Raw genomic sequence first — 19,479 nt, 5'->3', positions numbered from 1 at the left:
TGAAATTGATTTTTGCTCTTTTAATTTTTGTCACTTTATTCTTAACTTTACTAAGGTAAAATACCTTTTTATCAAATATATAATCCATGTACAAATTTAACATTGAAAATAAATCTCATGCATTAACATTTATTTATTTCAGTTTATTGGTTAATTTTCCAGTTAGTATTATTGCATCTTCACATTTGAGTCTGCAAGACAACAATGAGGATGTAAGGTGGGTTTCAACCGTTTCTTCGACGTAGTATGAAGAATGTCACATTGGTGGGAATTTGCAATTCGTCACAACTTTTCTGCTGCTTTATACTGTAACCCGAATGAATGACAGATTTATTGATTACACATGGAAAAAAAAAGAACCAAACCTACAGTGTTAGAAGACATTTTCTTATTTAGAGGTGACACACGCTTGAACATTTTGTGAGAGATTTGGTGAAATAATATTCCTCTGAGCAATGTGTCACATGTTATTGCAATATTAGGTGGAAGTTGTTAGGTTTCACACAACTATGACTACGGTTATCCGAACAGGGGGAATTACAGAACACAATGTCAAAAAATCATTTCACTGTAGCGCACTCGTCAACACGATAAGTAATTGCTGCTTAAGTTAGAAATCAAACTCTAGAATACTATACAGTGCTTCCATGTTCCCTTTTGAAAATGCTTGAACAGAAGCCAAACGTCTATGTAGCCCTAGTGAGCACAGAACGCACACAAACACACACTCGTTATACAGTGTAGATCACGTTGGTCCTGAGGGGTCTGGAGGTAGGTAACAGCAGAGGCTGGAGGAAACGTCTGAAGCAGCCGTGAAACAACAAATATGGAAGAGGAAGGATAACGCGGCTCAGCTCATGCTGCATCAACAGCTGACATGCAATACTGATATGAAACCATTTCAAACTAGGCTGCAAAAAGGCACAGGTGCGGTCTTTTTGATCCCTAACACTCTCCACATGCAACATTTCTTCTTCGTTGGCCCCGCTCCACTCCTCCAAGGGTGGAGACAGGAGTGTCCAGAATGGCACTGGCAACCTCTGGCTACCAACCCCCCAAAAAGAAATTATTAATTTGTTCATGAGAATTTCATTGTATGGTACTTTTTTTTTTCCAATCAATGAGCCCCAGTGTTGCCAGAATAAGAGGGTTTACTCATTCAGCCTACCATTGGGCAAGACAAAATGTAGCATTGGGCAGGTGCATAATTTGGTTGTTATTTCACGTGTTGGAGTTATTTTAATGATTGGTTTTCAGGCAGTGCAGCATTTGGGGATGGATTTATTGTAGGTGGGCTGGAAATCAATCCAAGCTGGTGCCCCTGACAAGCCCAGGCCTCCCCATATATAAATCTCCAGCTCCGCCACTGCACTCCTCTGTGCCCTATAAGAAGTTCAGTTTCTCCGAGGTGTAAACGCTGCAGGTTTCGGACGTGTCCATGTCTAGTGGCAGTGTAGAGAAATAGTCTTGTGATCTGCTCCATCTGTCTTTAACTGCATCTTTCTTGATGTGGAACTGAGCGCAGTCTTCAGAAGAGTGGAGGCAATCTGAAGCCCCCGGAACCAAGAATGAAATCTTCCTCTGCTCCTCGTTAGATGTTTCCTGCTAAGAAGCAATGAGGACAAATGTTTGGAAAAAAGAATAAATGAAAGGTGTGTTTGACATATTTCACCCCTGTGGAACCAGAATACCTCAACAGTTGAATTGTGGCTCGGGGAGCTTTCAGCTGCCGCTGTGTGTGTTTCCTGATTCTCAGCTCGTGGTCGAGATGGAGTTCCAGGCAGAATGGGAGTGTAACCCTGGAAATATATACAGTCCACAGTTGTGTGATGTCATCCACACACACACACACACACACACACACACACACACACACACACACACACACCTTTAACCAGAGGCAGAGAAAAAAAAACATGCAAAGTCACCAGTCTTACAGTATGAACTGGACTACCCCTTGGGGTCCATTTCCTTGGAGTTCCAGGTTGCTGAGAGAGACCATAGAGGGCTGAAGGCTGAGGGCCCGGCTGGCTGTAGTCCTGCAGGAGGCAAACACACACAGACGCACAAAAGCTCCACTGTTCGTGACTGCTTTTTAAGTCATCATGCAGATTTCTTTCTCTCTTCTAAAAATACACCCTTTTTCTCTGACAAAGCTCATTTGATTATTCACAAAGCATTTTTTTAGGTCCAACTGTGATACCAGAACTAAATCACTGGAATTGTAAACTCATATGAGATAATAAGGCTGCTGCATGAGTGTGTTACTCAGCAAAGATTTTCCATGTTTTCATCAAACTACTGGAGAAACAAACATCACCGTATGAGTGTTTGGAGAAGATTGAGAGCTGATTTGATGTTTTCTTAAGAATAAATGTAATTTTTACTCAGTTTTTCGAATAATTGGAAAGCACTTTAAGAAATAAGCTGCGCAAACCAACATTATTGGACTGGAATACGAGAAAAGCGGTGTGTGTGTGTGTGAGTGTAGGGACTACAGTGCTTAATAAGACGTTCACAGTACGGTGCTCATTCTCCCCCGTCTGAGGAGATCTCGTTCATCTCGTTCCTCACCTGGATGTTGACCCTCGGAGGGTCGGCTTCAGCAGAGCGGTTGGGTCGGAGGCCGGTGATGATCTGCGACAGGCTGCAGTTGGGGTAACGCTTCATGAAGAGGATGAAACCAGCCAGGGACACAAACATGCCGGACGGGACAGTGATGGACTTGAGGAGTGCTCGCCATCGCCCCCCCTTGTCTGGAGATATATTGAGGTAGATAACAGAGGGGAAAGGCCATTGTGGGGGAGGAACACGCTCATTTTTTCAACATATACCAAAAATTAACCAAAAAAAGTCCCTCACCTATCACCTGCAACAAGGTGGTGGACACCAGGTTTCCATTCCCATCTCTGATTTCATACACGCCATCGTGCCTTGAGGTCAGCCTCGCTATGACCACCTCGTAGAACGAGCCGTTCCTGCCCACCGAGATGAGGCCCCTGTACCGCAGGTCGTGATCTGTTATCTGGCCTTCACGCATCAGCTGAACGGGGCCACGGGGGGGCTTAGGGTCGAACGGGCCCAGGGAGGATTCATCAGGGTGTCGGGTTGGGGTAAAAATGAGGTGGGCATGAGGGACAGGGAGAAAGAGGGGCAGGTTTAGAGACTCCTTGGTGAAGCGGGTGACATTGAAAATGTGCCCTGCATCGGTGTGCAGGGGTGTGAAGAGAGAGAGGCAGGGGGAGGGGGACATGAGGTGCGGTGTGGCAGAAAAGGAAAGACAGAATGTGATCATTACCGTCGACATGCTTGTAAAGTTAAAGAAATTCATCAGTCAGTTTCTGAAAACTCATCCTCCTGAGTCAGGTCTCTGCTCACCGCGGACAGTGAGGGTGCTGCGTGACAGGATTTGGCCACTGGCATCTCTCATGGTGTAGTTGCCTTGGTCTGCTTGCGTCACCTTTTCTGCCATCCAGACCTTCCCCTCCCTCAGCAGCCGACCCCTCCCCGCAACGCTGGTCTCAGGGTCTGTCTGGTTCCACAGCACAACCGGTAGGGCCTCAGGTGGAGCGCCGCGAGGAGAAAACTCCAGCAGGGAGCCATTTACAGGGATGTTGTGCTCGAAATTCTCACCGTAGTTTCTGTGGTAGGACTTGATGCATTCTGAGGCAAAAGAATGGGAGGAGCATCGGGAGTGCATTTACACCTTGGCTGGATTTGTTTGTACTTTTAAAAAGGTGAAAGCAGTAGATTCCAGTGATTTAAGCTGGTGATCCAACAACTATAAATGATGGTTCTTACCTGAGACGGTCAGGCGAACGGTCTCATAAGTGAATCCAGATGACAGTTTAATGGCATAAAGTCCCTGATCCGCATGAGTCACCTCTTTCAGGACCAGCATCTTATCTCTGGTCCACTCGAACCGCGGATCTTTCACCTGGAGATGGAAATAGGCTTTGGCGATCCGCGCACACAAGAAAAGAAAGCCAACACGGAGAAACACACATGTTCTCTCACCACGGTCTTTTCCAGCAGAATACGTCTCATTCCCTGAGTGTTCGGAGTGAAAGTCACCGTCCGTGAGGTCGAGTAGACCGGCAGACGAAACTCCTTACCAGCACACACCATCTGAACTTCTTCCCTTTCACCTGTGAAAATGGCAAAGAGAGTCAGCGACATCCTCAGACGTTCTATTTTCTAGGCGAAAAATTTGTGATGAGATGCTGTTGTTGGCTCACCCAGAACGACCCAACCTGGGGACAGAAAACAAACAAAAACAACATATCAATAAGTCATCCGGCACATTTCATAATCTATGAATGACGAACTGCACACAGAACATGAATGACATTTATGATCACGTCTGGATTTACTAGTCTGCAAAAATTTGCTTTTTCCTGTTGTCCAAATGAATGTGGACACGAAACGTGAATCCCGTTATATGACCTTGATATTGTTCTTTGGAATAACTCATAGCAGATTAATAAAATTTCAGTCAATGTTAATAAAAAATACATTTAGTAGAAAAATGCCATCCCAACTTCCCTGAGTGCTTCCCAGTGGTACGTTTAGCTCTAGACAACCACAATGTATGTGAGTAGAACTTTTATTGGATTTTTTTAAACGCTATTTAACACCTGAATATATGCCAGGTCAATGAAAACTAGTTGTGTTACGTGAAACCACACACATGCTGGCCGGTGAAGGTCACGTGTCTGTGTGCTGCGTTCACTGTCTGCTTACCAGCAGAAAGTGATGCACCCCTACCCCCAACCCATGAAAAAAAAATTAAAAAAAATAAAATGACATTTCAGAACTTACCAACAGCGAGAGGCAGGTTGAAGAGAGCAGCGAGTAGGATGCAGGGGGACATCTTCTCCTGTACAAAATAAAATCATTGTCATCTACGAACACCGTGGTCAGAGACGCCATCGTGGCTGTCATTCACCGCCGTGGCCGTCCATCACCCGCAGCAGGAGCAGCGCATCCTGCCCACATACATCTACCGACATCGATAACTATCAACACTCTGACAGCTGAGTGAAGTCATTTTCCTCAGCCGACGGGCAACAACAACTGCGAGCCATCGGACCATGGTAGTTATTGATTATCGATCACAACCGAACTCAGGTCTGAACCCACCTGCAGGATGCGTGGAAAATGAGTCCACCTCGAGAAATTTACAAACGTTTACATGGATGACGATAAGAAGGTATAAACCTAGATCCAGAACGCGCATGTGCGCTATCCCTTGTCTTTATTAAGAGCAGCGTAGGTTGTATTCTGAACGGCAGCTGCGTCACATGCTGCGCTGTTTTAACGGGCTGCCGTGTAAAAATACGCCTTAACGCAAGATAAACTTGGGTGCTTATGTGATATGCGGGCGCGCGTGTGTTTTAAATAGTTAATTAAGTCATGTGAGAGCCTCATTTCACCTTTTCTGTCAACAGAAAATGTGAAATAAATCAGCTTAAATTTTGCATATTCTGTAAAACAGATATTAACATTGTTGAGTAAACATTTTTCTTCATTTGTACCATATTGTTTTATTAGAAGCAACAAAACATATGCATATATATGTGTATACAAACAAACACGTGTATACATATATTTTTACATATACATACATAAACACATATACATATATATATGCGTGTGTATACACATAAATATTCACAGCGTATATATATATATATGTGCAGTTTGCGCACATTATGCGCAACACTGACGCAACCATGTTAGAAGCCTCGCCCAGTGTTCTCGCCATCGCATTCCTTTTCCACAGTGACTAAAACCCTAGTTTGAGATTGAAAGTGCAGTGTTTGTGTGTTGGTGAGAGCGGACGTGTTTCTTCTCCGCAGGTCATGTTACTGACGCTACTGCTCGTGTTCGGTTTCTCCTTCGGTGAGTAAAACTCAGCTGCACAAAAGTAAAACATGCAGGTATTACGGTAAGGCTCGGCGGTGGACAGGGAAGGTCATATTTTGCGAACTCTTGGGCCCTCGAACCCGAGTGCAACATTTTTAATTCGCGTTACAATGGTAGTGGGCATCTCAACTAACAGAAAAACAGAGCGGAGCTGCCCCCATCTTTCGTTAGTAGTGTTACAACTTCAGAGTTTTATCATTGGATGTAAAGGAGAATGACGTGAAGTGTAGGGCGGAACCGTACATAAAAAAAACAACATTATTGCTATTTTTTTTTCTTATCCAAATACACATGTTCCCTGTGTGGAGAGGATGATTAGTTGCTTGAGGCTCCTCCGTTGCCACAATACTTCCTCTATTATGATGCTGCTGATGCACCATTTTAAGTTATACTGCTTTATAAACATCGATGGTTGTCATGTGTGTAATAGCTTATCTAAATTACTGCCAAAAATGCAGCGAGAAGTTTCACCTGCAAACGCGCGACTCTTATTTTCCTGATATTTTCCCATTCCTCCACTGGATAAATGGTTTTCAAATGTGATAAAGTGTTGCGTTGTCCTCATTTTGTGGCTTTACGTGTACTTGTACTACAAATGCATGGAGCTGGATTGACAAAACCGAACCACTGCAATCAGAGTAAAGCAGCGTGAGAGTATGGAGTTGGTTAAGCGATACTTTACCCAAAAAGGTTATTTTGACTTTTGAGGACTCGCAAAGATGTGCCTTGAGCTGATGAAGATGTTTTACCTTCCTGCATCACTTCTCTGTGGATCTGAAATGCGGAAAGAGCCAGCCATGTATAGCCAACATTGGCAGGTCCCACTAACAACAACAACACCAGACCTGTCCTTGAGCATCTGGTCACACCTCCAAGCAACAGCATCCAGTATGGATGGCCCATGTCTTCTTCTTCTGTCCAATATACTTTTTGTGTTGTCAAAAAACAGTTTTAGGGTGAAGTATCGCTTTCCCAGGCTAGTTACCAGTGTGCCTCTGTAAAAAGGGTGTTGACCTCAGCGCACCTTGGCCCATGAATAGTGCTGTCCACCAATACGCTGTTTTCTCATAACTTGATCTAAAGGTACCACGGTGAGGCTCGGCGTCTGGAGAAGGTTAGGTGTCCTGTACTCTCTAGAAACAGTTTCTGCATTTAAATATAGAAAATGTTGGGACAGGGAAGCTTCTGGTGTCTGGTTTCTGTTTGAGTAGCTTTGACCAATCACGTTTGAGCTGGTCTTGGTTGCTTCCGCATCAATGGACCCTAAGAAGAGCAAAGAGACAGAATGCATTGGCTGAAATGCCATGTCGGAAAAATAGTTGTAGTTTGACTATTAAACAAAGCTGTTGTCGTGGTTCTAAACTATTAACTGAGTGAAAACTGGCTACTTCTAAAGCAACTGGCTTATATTATTCATCTATCAACTGCATGAAAACTTCTCAAGTTGTTTTATGGACTGTAAGCAGTGACCAGCGGGTGACGATCAAGGAAGTCGTAGACCGGATATCCGCGGGCTACACTGGAACCCCCAAATACTGGTTCTTGTTCTCAAAGGCTGGGCTGTCAGGCATAGACATGAGATCAGTGACCAGTCGACTCCACGCATCACTACGTCATTTCTTATGGCCCACTTATGACCTCTCTGGTTCTGAGGCGGACTGTCATGTGACGTTACCAGGTATTGATCAAGTAACTGATTATTTACTTGGTTTCCAAACCAGCCTCTTTGTGTGCTCCTCTGATTGAAGGTGTCTTTGCTGACCACATGGAGGTGTGCTATGGTGAGTCTCTACGTTTTTCATTTGATTACACACCACCTGTCTTCAGCGGGAAGCTGGCCTTTACCCCAAATAGTGGGACACACGGGACATCCAGGAAGCTGCTGATGGATAACGGGGAGGTGAGCAACTTCTGGTTTTCTAACTTTAAACTGTGGCGCCTGTTCAACAGAGACTGAATGGATGTAACTTTCTGCCCACCTTTTCAGCCAAAGGATCCACGCATGAGGGTTACCTATACCTCAGTGACTTTACTAGACTTGACCCACAGAGATGAGGGGACTTATTCGGTCTCGTTTGGTGACAGTTATCATGACATTTTCTCACTGGTCATTCTGGGTGAGAACATAATGCTATACAGAATACGTAAAGGCTTTAGATACCAGATAACTTCTTGAACTATTTTGCATTGACGTGTTTCTGTGTATTTTTAGATTGTTCAGTCACTCTATGGAAGCATTACGGGGAAACTTTCCACTATTATATTCAGAGTAGAATCGAATATGTGGAGTTCTCTCCTCCTAACTTTCGGGATGAGAGGACGATCCTATGGAACCGCACCAACCATGAGGTCAACAGGGATAGCAGGTTAACACTGAGAGGCAATAATTGGAAGTTTACCAGCGTCACGGAGTTGGACAGCGGTCACTACAACTTCAGGAGTAGAGACAACATTTTGCGGCACAGGCTACATCTCACTGTATCAGGTAAAACTTGGTTGAAAATGCATCTTTTAGACCTGAATCAAATACTTCTTATTCAATCATCTATTTTTCCCATGCAGAGCATACAGCCACCTACAGAGTTGGGACAAGCGAGGAGCTCTTCATTGCATTTCCGGAATCCTTATCCCCATGGACCATAGTATTCGTAGAGGAGCACAGCATGGACAGGACAGTCTTGATGCGAGAGGGCGTTTTGCTCCGCGAGGATTTTGACTCTTATGAGTCAGATTTGATAGATAGAATCCAGCTGTTGTCTGATGGTATGATAATCACCAACACGCAAAGCACGGATGCTGGTGTCTATAAGATCATGGATGAGAAGAAAAACCTGGCCTCTGTAGTGACAGTGGTGGTATATGGTGAGTAACGTTACATTTTTTTTCTTGCAAGTGGAAAAAAACTATGCAGAAATCCCTTTTGACGTCTCAGCTTAACAGAAATGCCCATCTTCTCTCTCTGCCCTGACAGTCCATACCCCCACCTATGTTTACATTGTCGGAGGGTCCGGCATTATTTTTGTAGTGGCAATCTGCTGTTGCTGTTTTAAAAAGTGCTGCTGTAAAAAGAGCTCTCCCAAACATAACGCGGCAGTTCCTCAATCTGCAGAGACCCCTGCTGTCTATTACCATGTAAGTTACCCCCTCACCCCGAGCTCCCAAGTACGCTTATCGGTTAAAATGCTTACCAGCTCTTTACTTAATCGTCCTTGTCTTAATTGTAGGGTCCGAGACAACCTTCTAGCTCAAGATCTGCTGAACCACCCGCAGCAAATTTCTCTGACCCGCCATCGAATCAGCCCTCTACTGCAGAGCCGATGTCTTTCTCATTTAAACCGCCGGTAATGTCCTTGCATTTAAAGCTGAAGTGTGTATATAAATCAACGTGCATGACGTTCTAGCCTGTCCAAAGAAGTTCACATAATGCTCATCTCAGTCTGTGGACAAATAAATTAATCATGTGGATCTTATTAACTTCCTAAATGTTTGACCAAATGGTTCATGTGGGCTTCGTGATGCTCAGGAAAATGTATCTGTTATGTATGAACAGCCAAAACATGAAGAGCGCAGTCGGGCACGGCTAAGACAGCTAATTATGATTAGCAGTCTCACCACCTGAATGTCCATCTTTCTGTGGCATAGACTCACGTGCATTATTTTCTTTTTATAGGCCTACGCTGATATCCATGTGAACCCACCAATCCCTGAGGTATACATACACACACACACACACAGAATTTTGTGTACATGCGTGTCATTTAGTTAATCAAAGGGTAAATATCACATGGTCTTGGCTCATGTATTTTTGGTTCTCAGTTCTCGTTCTAAGACCAACTTGTAAAAGACATATATATCTTTGATTGGGTTCTCCACAGGTTGCAGGTCCAGCAGGGCAGGGAGCCTTTCCACCTCCCTCCGTTGGTGCTGGCTTTCTCTCCTCAGACCCTGAGCCCAGGTTTGAGCTGAAGCTGAGGGGACAAGCCATGCCCTCTGCCCCCCTTTTCAGCTTAGACTCCAACGACAGTGATGTTTATACCTCAGACAAGCTCAACTTTCTGTAAGCTGAGCCCTGAAAATCCTTCCTTTAGTGACCTGTTGCTGCTGTGAAACGCACACAGAAAACTCAGTTGCAAAGTTACGACATTTATACAAAAAGGCAATAGTTTGTGTCTGCAGAACCAGAGCACTTGCAGAATCTGGACCACAGGTTTAGGAGTCGAGTTTTTCTGTGCCAAAGGTTATGGAGTCGAATCAGTGTGAGGTCATCCAAGGATAGTTCGGGTTTGGCATTTACGGTCAGAGCAAGGTTGTCTCCTGTGATTAAAGCCCCCCCCCCCCCCCCCCCCAAAAAAGATTGTATCCAAGCTGAAGATGCTTCACTTTGCAGCTGTTTCTACAACAATGCAATGACTGTGATCGCAACGTCTCAAAAACCAGAACAATAACAGCTTGTCTATTAGCATCAGAACGGATCAATCTGCTTTTATTAGCTGGTTTACGCAGATTGGAAAAAAACCTGCAAGTATGCTGGTGTATGACGTGGAAAAGGGGGGTATGCATTTTAGGAAGCCCGGACTCAGGGTGTGGCCCTGAACTTGCTGGTGCCAGAAACTGCTGGCTCCTGGTCCTGAAACTGCTGGTTCTCTGAACCACACTACTTGTAAAAAGGTGCTCGAACATTTATCAGTCTGCCTTCAGTGTCAGAGCCATTATAAGGTTTTGTGCGTGTGCGTGTGCGTGTGTGTGTGTGTGTGTGCGTGCGTGTGTGTGTGTGTGTGTGTATATGTTTTGTTTCTGCATTAACACATGCAAATGCAGCTGTGATCAAGCAGTATTATTACATTTTTTGTGTATTTTTTACCATTACGACCTGTCCAGGGTGAACCCTGCCTCTAGCTCAATATCAGCAGGGATAGCCCCCCCCCCCCCCCCCCCGGCAACCCTTACCCTTGGATTAGCACTATAGAAAATGGATGGATGGATGTTTACCATTACTGGCTAAACTGCCTATAGTTATAGGATCTTAATAGTCATTAAAGGTGCAACGGGCAACATTCACACCTCCTGGTCAGTAGGTGTCCCACTCACTCCTCATGGTCTAGTCTGCTTTGCCATGTTGACACCACCAACCACATATGGTCAGAGTCAGAAATAGCAGTAATAAGACAGGCAGCGTGTCAAGGGAGGAATCTTTTTTGATGATGTCACACACTAACAATGCCATGAATAACCTGTGAGAGGCTGAAATTGCTAACGTGCAGTTGCTACTGTTTGTTAGCAACCGTTGGTTTACCTGTCCAGCAGACGTGGTGACCTCGGCCAGGCATCTCAGTGCCTTTTGGTCTTTGAGCTTAGACTACAGTAGAAATACTGTAGCAATATTGACCCTCGTCTTGCTCCTTCGTTGATCCGACAGTATTTGAGACGATAACGGAATGAAGCCTTACGTCTCTCAGTCTTTTCTCTGGTTAATCCAACACCTGGCGACACCTGAGGTCAGTGACCACCCATAGATTACAGGTGATATCAACGCGCCAACACACTGGAATGTAAACGTGAATATTTTGGATCCAGTGAATATTTTCAACAAGTATTTTGCCACTACAATATTTTTTTTTCAGGCAAATTTAGACTTTCACTGTTCACATGTCTAAAATTGTTGTCACTTGCACCTTTAAAGCCAGAATGGTCAATTTAAATTTGAACTTATCATTGGGCGGGGGGGTGTATATTTGTGCTTTCAGATAGTTCAGAGAGATTGAAGCTCAGTTTTGTTTTTCATGAGATATTTGTGTGATGCATCATATAAATGGGTGTGTTCCTTAATCCTCAATTTTATCAGAACTTTTAAATGTGTTAGAATGTATAAATGCATATTAATGATGCATAATATAAATGTGAGCGTGCCATAAACCCCAATTTTATTAGAACTTGTGATTGCATATTAATGATAAGCTAATCTTTTTTTTTTTTTTCAAGTTGATCAAGGGCAGGCAATATTATGTCTGCCGGGCAGATATTGTACATTGAGAACTCCAACTGGAGTGAAATCGACCTCAGTCTTCTTCAGGAACGTATACCGCACATGGCCATTCAAACCACTTTTACAAGCTTTATTTTATAAGTCTATAAACTCTTCTTATGTGCCTTCTTCTCTTTATGTAAATGTGTCTGTACAGCATTTCTTATCATTTAAAAAAAAAAAGACAGTTGAATGCGCTGTACACAGTATGTTTGTTGTACTTTTCATATATTTGTACATGCTTTGTGAGCTGGAGATTTTTTTTCACACACTGATGTTTTTGTTTTTGAGGAATATAAGGTCATCGTGTAATAAATGTAAACGCGTGATCTATTATGGTGATATTTGTTTGTACTGCCTTTTTTTGACTGAACTATGTTAGAGACGTATGACTGTACAGTTAGAGAAAATCATCCAGAGCAAAAATATAGCTGTCATTATACTCGTAATTCTCTGGCTGATGATGGTATTATTTGGTTATAAAGTTAAGTACTGAATAAAATCAAACTGTGATTTCAAAGACCTTCTTCAGATGTTCGAAAATCCCTGGCCACGTGTGTCGAGGTCTACAAAAATATTCTTGCGCGTGTGTTTGACATTGTACAAAACAAAAGAAAAACATGTATAAGTTCTTCACTAAGAATTTTCAAATGCCACCGACACTTCTCCCCCCTTACAAATTGTAGTTTACACAAATACAAATATTTTTCTTTTCCTATTAGCTGCTTGCTGTATGATCGATCCTCACTGTGGGTACACTGGAGCTTTCAAACTTCCACCTCTATATTGTGGAGGCTAAATTTGGGACTGGGATCATCTTTCAAAATATTTGTGACGTCACATATCGAGGTGGTAGGACTGCATTTTAAAATGCGAATTTCACATCGTGCTTGGAAAATCTACGCTTTTCACACACACAAAACTGCACCTGCGCGTCATTTTGCACAGAAAATCTTGAACATTCAGTTATTGGAAGAGATTAGAACTGTGTTTTCGCCTGTGGAAATCTTTGAGGATCGCACTTATATGAAAATCTGCTCATTAATGACGTGGTTGCTAGTTATTCTGTAGTTGTTGAGCCTACACATGTGACCTTCACGGAACAAGGAAAAGTCATATTCAACTCTACAGACAGGGATTATCACTTCATGTCGTAAATAAATCATAAAATGCAAAAATCTCCAACACGGTGAAGTGATTTTCATGGACAGTAATAACAGCTCGATGAATATCTAAACTATAAAAGGGCTGAATAATGAAGGTCAAAGCTGATACCGCCGTTTACGGAGAGTCCTTCAAGGCATCCCGAGGAGACAGCGAGAGGGTGGGACACTGACAGGGGTGTGGCCACACAGCCATACACAAAGCCCGTTAATATATCAGTATAGATGTACGCTGTCAAATTCAGTGCATCAGTCTTGTGAGATATTTCAATCAATTAATATTATTGTTGTTGTTGTTGTTGTTGTTTTTTAAGTTTAATCAAACTGCGATGATAATATAGCCTGATTAAGCGCTCGAGGACGCCGCGGACGCCCTGCTTGTGTGGTGCGGACAAACGCGCCAGTATGTTGGTGCTGCTGTTGCTGGGTGCAGGTGTTTGTATGGGTGAGTGTGATGATGATGGTGATGATGATGGTGATGATCTTATTCACATCTTCACTTAAATTATAGGCCTGCAAACACAACTCAGAGTTTGTCATCTTTGTTGTTCTTATTTTCATGTTTTCAATATATAAATAGATCTGATTTTGTATTAATTCCCTTTTTATGCGTGTATTTTAAAGCTATAATACCAATGAATGAGAGGCGGTCCTTTCCCCTTCTGCAGTCACCGTTGTTTGTGTGTGTGTGTGTGTGTGTGTGTGTGTGTGTGTGTGTGTGTGTGTGTGTGTGTTTCTTCTCTGCAGGCCTCTCTGAGCATGAGGAGCTGTTTGGTAGCGCCTATAGTTTTCAGCTCCACCAGAGGGTTCAGACGCTGGAGTTCAGCCCTAAATACAGCAACAATGTAATAACACTGTGGACACGTGACGAGCCTGATGCGGTTGGGGACAGGAGACACAGGGTGGACGGTGTGTACTATGAGCTGCCCCATCTAACCCCCAAAGACAACGGCGTCTACACCATGAGAGATAGATATAAGAGGCCGCTGTTCACCAAATCAATTGAGGTCAGAGGTGAGGATCCTTCTCTCCTGAGTCTCTTGAGTGTCCCTCCTGATTCTTATTATATGACTGTCCTCCCTAAAATTTAAAATGAATAAAAGCCATGACATGAAAAAACACTCAAAGAAACCCTAACCCTAACCCAATAAAAGCCATGACATGAAAAACACTCACAGACGGATGTCCGAATCATAATAATTATTTGAATGCTAATCAATTAACTGATTCTGCGAGGAAAGAGGTTTTACTCAAGCGCTGTACTTCACACTGTAACACTGAAAATAAGACAGGAGATTTCAGGAAAGGGTGCATCAGCCAAGGCGGCCTGCTCTCCTGAGCCGCTCGCTTGTCCAGGATTTGGTGAAATACTGAGCATTGTTTAAATCTGTTGTAACTGACATGAGTTTATAGAAATAATTTCCTGCATTATCCATCAGGTTAGCCCTTGAATAGTACCACAAACCACACAACGTAGTTTTTACTCTCTCAGTTGTTTAGCAGCACTGCTAAAAGGGGAGGTGTCCCAATTTCGTACAAACAGCGTGAAATTCTTCTATTATCTATCTTGGAAAATATTTTAAAAAACAACAACAACAACAATTTGGATTAAAAAACAAGATTTAACATCTGTTGATAGTCTACAAGATTTGGACACAACCAGCCAAACTGTTTCTCTCTGTGTCCAGTCTTAATGCTAAGCTAGGCTAACCTGGCTGAGGCATAATTAAAGCAACACTTCACCCAAAATGTGTATTTTTCAAGTACTCAGGTGAAGGTGTCAAGTGGTGGTGGTGTAAAGGAGCTCACCAAGACCCATGCAGAAGGAGCCCGTCACACACATTAGCTCGAAGCTAATAGTGACTGACAGCTGACAACAGCTTAGCTGTCTAAAAACGTCAGTTTACAAACTCTGCTTTCGCCCAAGACACTTATTTGAAGGGATGCATGATAATATCAGCCCGTCATCGGTATCGGCACATATTGATCATTTTTGAAATCTGAATATTTCTCTTGGTTTGATGGCAGGTATTTTTAACAGCCCAGTTTTGCTGGAGTCTTTTTTTTTCCACTACCAGCTGCTTCAGATGTTTTGCAAATAAAGAAAAACTTTTTCACATTGAGAATTTAAAGTGTAAACATGATATAAACTTGTTTTTGTTTGGATGATATCAACACCAAATATTGATTATGGACAGATTAGTTCTAAAATATTGGCATATCAGATATCAGCAAAAATTCCAGTGGAGTGAATCCCTACCTGTTCTTGACAGGCAAAGAGCACTCTTTGGTCGAAGTATTGCTTGAAGTATTTACCTAAAAATGAGGAGAATCACTTTACCATCTTCTGTTTTTTTGCGCACTCTCTTTCTCAGCAAAAACAGAGTCATATATTGCGAGTCCCGGTGAAGACCTAAGCTTCAGTTCTAATCTTGAACGGGGTTCCTGCTACATTTACTTCTTCCCGGAGAGTTACAGACAAAAGCCGATGATGGAGATCGTCAGTCGCGGCACTCTGCAGGACGACGGCCTGAATGGTGGTAAATGTGCTCGGTTCCAGCTGCTGAGGCCGTGCGGGATTCAGATTGAGAACGTACACGTTTCATGTGGCGGACGCTTTGAGTTCAGAGATGGAGACGGCAACATGGCCATGGAACTGTCGCTGGAATTGAAATGTGAGTGCTCGTCTCTTTTTTTGTCAGAGATATTTCATTTACATGGAAGAACGACAGAAAAAATAAGGCCTCCTCACATTGCGAGGCCAAAAGCAATGCAGCAAATGTTTGAATGAATTCTCATTCATTGTCTTCTCAGCATCGAATCCTGAACCGTCGTACCTCGGTATTGCTGTTGGCATTTTCTTTGTAACATTTTGCTGCTGTTGTGTGCGTCGCTACTGCTGCGGGTCAAGTGTTACCAAAGACGACAGTCGTGGGACTGGTACTTCCCCTGCTCCTGCAGGTGAACGCTACCAGGAGGTGAACGCATCTTTGTTTCAAGATGACTCACAAAACTGTGGTGCCGTTAAAGCTGCGTATTACAGTCTGTTATTTGTTTCCTTCAAACCACAGTGTGACAATGAACCTGTCAGGCCACAACGATCGAGGCAGCCGTCCCCCTCACGCTACCCAGCTCATCCGCCACACACGCAACGTAGCCCGCTGGTCAGTGATTGCTATTAAAAGACAGCTTTTCACTTTTGTTATTTCTCTGGTGTCATTCATTCTACAGCGTGTTGCTTCTCAACAGGTACACAAGGAGAATTATTACGTGCCGCCGCCTTCTTTTGCTAAGGTATGACACACACACACACACACACACACACACTCCATAGAATCAGATTTAGTTTATTAATAAATGGTTCGTATCTTTTGAAAATGAACCTATCATGTAGTTAGTTGCTATGTTATGGATGAGAGCAGCAGCCATGTGTTCTTACTGTCTCCAGCTCATTGCTCAAGTTAAAATAGTTTTGACAGCAATGTCAGGCAAGTGTTTGTTAAATGCCAATCAGCTGATCTGAGCTCCCGCCTGCAGTTAGAGGTTACCATGGTGATGCTGACTGTTCAGGTCTTACAGAATATGTCAGGAACAATGGCAGGGCAACCAATAGGAAGGAGGAGACGGGTCCGAAGTTCAAAGAACAAGGTTTATTCAACAGTCCAAGGTCAAGAAACACAAGGGAGATACTCAGGCCAGGCAGGGTTCGGTACACAGTGGTTGAAGTCAGACGAGGCAGAGGTCATACACGAAGAGCAGTCCAAGAAGGCAGACAAAACCAGACGGCAGCAAGGCAGGAGAATGAGGTCGAGAGCAAAGGAGGTCAAGATCGGTCTGTGAAATACAAAAGTACGCCAAGAGAGTGACAAAAGCTGTGCTAACAATCCGGCGTGGAACTAAGGGAGACAGAAGGTTAAATACAAGAGGTTATGAGGGGAAATGAGACACAGCTGGGAAGGAACAATCAGGAAGTGGGTGTGACAAGCCGTAACAAGGAAGTAAAACTTGTGAAGACAAGAAAGAAACGTGAATCACCAAAATAAAACAGGAAGTGAAACACAAAACATGAACCACGAAAACAGACAGGGATCTTAGCAAACAGAATGACAGAATAAGATGAGTCAGAACAAAGGTTTCTCTTTTGTCAAAAATTTGGTATATAAAGCCTTCTAGAATACCCCCCCCCCCCTTAAAATCCAGGTCTCAGTTCATAGTTGAATCAATGTGGCATTTGGAGGTTCCTCCTGGAGTACTGAGTGTGTCTTTTTGCCTTTTTTTTTTTTTTTTTTACAGTTGTTGTTTGAGGAAAGCAATTATCCAACATTAATGCCTCCTCCCTATCCCACATCCCCCAGTCTGATAGACGCTGGCTTCTGAACATCACTTAAATGATCTGTAATGGAAGTGAAAAGTAAACACTGTATCCACCCTGTTATTCAGATCAGGTTAACAGGTTCTTTTCTTTGACAAAAACTGCAGGGATTCATTTCACAGAACTTGCTGGAAGGCAGCAACCAAGGAAAAACCATGTGAAGCTCCAGCCTGAGCTGTGGTTGATGTCAGAGACACATTGCTTCGATCCCATGACAAGGCCACTTTAAATGGTTCTGTTGATCAGATATGAGGGCAAGAGCATGCAATGAGACACACACCTCCCAGTAAAACCCATCCATCCATCCATTTTCTTCCGCTTATCCTGTTAAGGGTAGCGAGGGGTGGAGCCTATCCCAGCAGCCTTTAGGTGAGAGGTGGGGTTCACCCTGGACAGGTCACCAGTCCATCACAGGACCAACACATAGAGACGAACAACCATTCACACTCACAGTCACACCTACGGTCAATTTAGAGTATCAATCAGCCTCGTCCCCTCTTGATGTCTTTGGACTGTGGGTGGAAGCTGGAGTACCAGAGAGAACCCACGCAGGAACAGGGAGAACATGGAGACTCCACACAGAAAGATCCTGTGCTGGAGCTGGGACTCAAACCCAGAACCTTCTTGCTGTGAGGAGACAGTGCGAACCACTGCACCACCGTGGCGCCCCTCCAGTAAAACTCATCATACTACAATGGTTTAATTCCAGTGTACCAAATCGTTTGATGCAATTTTGAGAAAGTGTTTCTGAGATGCAACTCTTCTTGTAGGTAGCTCCTCTCATCAGTGTTTTTCTCTCCAGGTTGTCACTCCAGCAAAACAAGACAATGCTCCAATGGACGTCCTGAACTCTGACTCTGAACCACGGTTCGAGCTCAAGGGGATGACCTTTCCCATGGCTTCGCCCCTCAGCTCAGAATCGACTCAGTGTGATGTTTATACCTCAGACAAACTCAACTTCCTCTAAACACTTGATTTCAAAAAGGTGCACGCACTCACTCACACTCTCACACACACTCACACACACACACACTCACACTCTCACACGCACACACATGGAAAGACATACACATGTCAACACCTTACACATCCACATAACCCACATGACTTTACTGTGCCACGCTTAGCGACTGGTGTTTGAAGAGCATATTTAGAGTCCATAAAGTGGCCAGGATTCTTCTTCTTGTATGGAAACCTGCATGTACAAACATAATCAAACTACACATTAAATCCTGTTCTGGAACGAATTAGGAGCTGTGGGCTAATATACGGGGGGGGGGGGGGAGGGCTCTAGAGAAACTGTCTGAAGATAGAACCTGCATGGAGTTATAACGTCCATGACTTACTAACAGAAACTAACACTATTAATCGCTTGACCTCTCAGTTGACACCAGATGTTTTTTTGTGCATACGGCAAAATGAAAAGATTGTCAAAATTTTAATGTCACGTTTGTGGAAAATCTCAACATTTTTACCTCAAATGGATAGTTTTTTCACAGAATTTTTACTTCGTTCATGATGGAAACCGTTGGACCTTCAGTGTCAAAGGTGATGCAAAATAAACCTACAAATGCCTTGTCAGATGCTGAGATTTGTGGACAGACAACCAAGACTTTATTGTCTTTTTAATGTATTTTCGCCTTTAAATGCATGGATAAATGTGATGTTGGTGTCGTAACTCCGTTTCGAGGTAGCTCGATGTAATCATGACAAAGATCCAAGATCTTCTTGATGCAGCATGAACATCTTGGGCATTACTGTGTGACCTACAGACAACTTATTAAAAAGTTTTAACATGATTCTGGTCCGGACTTTTACGCTGATGGACCCTCATGTATTTCTTTCTATTTGTAATCTTCCTCGGCACTCTTTTATTCCAGTTTTACAATGAACCTCGGAGCCTTCAGAAGCCACAGCGCTCAACACGATGAGCCAAACCTTCAAGTCCAAAGCCATATGTGAATATTGATGATACAGCATAGGTCTGACCAAGC

General features: G+C 43.4%; 2 protein-coding genes across 4 annotated transcripts; one reads left to right on the top strand and one right to left on the bottom strand.

The window, feature by feature from the left end:
* Positions 1-114: 114 nt before the first annotated feature.
* LOC147250982 (uncharacterized) lies at positions 115-5,350 on the bottom strand. Of its 3 annotated transcripts, none has more exons than XM_086221464.1 (11): positions 5,143-5,350; positions 4,822-4,879; positions 4,239-4,253; positions 4,018-4,148; positions 3,802-3,937; positions 3,379-3,663; positions 2,863-3,201; positions 2,575-2,756; positions 1,938-2,039; positions 1,692-1,799; positions 115-1,602 (listed from the first exon to the last, which is right to left on the bottom strand). In XM_086221464.1, the coding sequence occupies exons 2-11, from the start codon at positions 4,871-4,873 to the stop codon at positions 1,384-1,386; spliced, it is 1,569 nt and encodes a 522-aa protein (XP_086077590.1). In that variant the 5' UTR covers positions 4,874-4,879; positions 5,143-5,350; the 3' UTR covers positions 115-1,383. The 3 variants fall into 3 exon arrangements, with proteins under 3 accessions (XP_086077590.1, XP_086077591.1, XP_086077589.1); XM_086221463.1 differs by having other exon boundaries at positions 117-1,605; positions 5,143-5,344; XM_086221465.1 differs by lacking the exon at positions 5,143-5,350 and having other exon boundaries at positions 116-1,605.
* A 397-nt stretch (positions 5,351-5,747) lies between these two features.
* Positions 5,748-18,742, top strand: LOC147250981 (uncharacterized). Its single transcript, XM_086222468.1, has 16 exons — positions 5,748-5,904; positions 7,677-7,828; positions 7,916-8,045; positions 8,141-8,413; positions 8,491-8,790; positions 8,900-9,060; positions 9,153-9,269; positions 9,599-9,637; positions 9,804-9,985; positions 13,455-13,558; positions 13,861-14,127; positions 15,489-15,788; positions 15,928-16,091; positions 16,185-16,277; positions 16,363-16,407; positions 18,288-18,742. Exons 1-16 carry the CDS (start codon positions 5,865-5,867, stop codon positions 18,450-18,452), a joined length of 2,532 nt encoding a protein of 843 aa, XP_086078594.1. The 5' UTR covers positions 5,748-5,864; the 3' UTR covers positions 18,453-18,742.
* Positions 18,743-19,479: the final 737 nt, after the last annotated feature.

The sequence above is a fragment of the Aulostomus chinensis genome, chromosome 13 (genome assembly GCF_037954235.1).
Source record: "Aulostomus chinensis isolate RoL2024-O1b breed Wild chromosome 13, RoL_Achi_v1.0, whole genome shotgun sequence".
Taxonomy (NCBI): domain Eukaryota; kingdom Metazoa; phylum Chordata; class Actinopteri; order Syngnathiformes; family Aulostomidae; genus Aulostomus; species Aulostomus chinensis.
The sequence above is the reverse complement of the archived record's forward strand: the minus strand, read 5'-3'. Positions and strand labels throughout refer to the sequence as shown.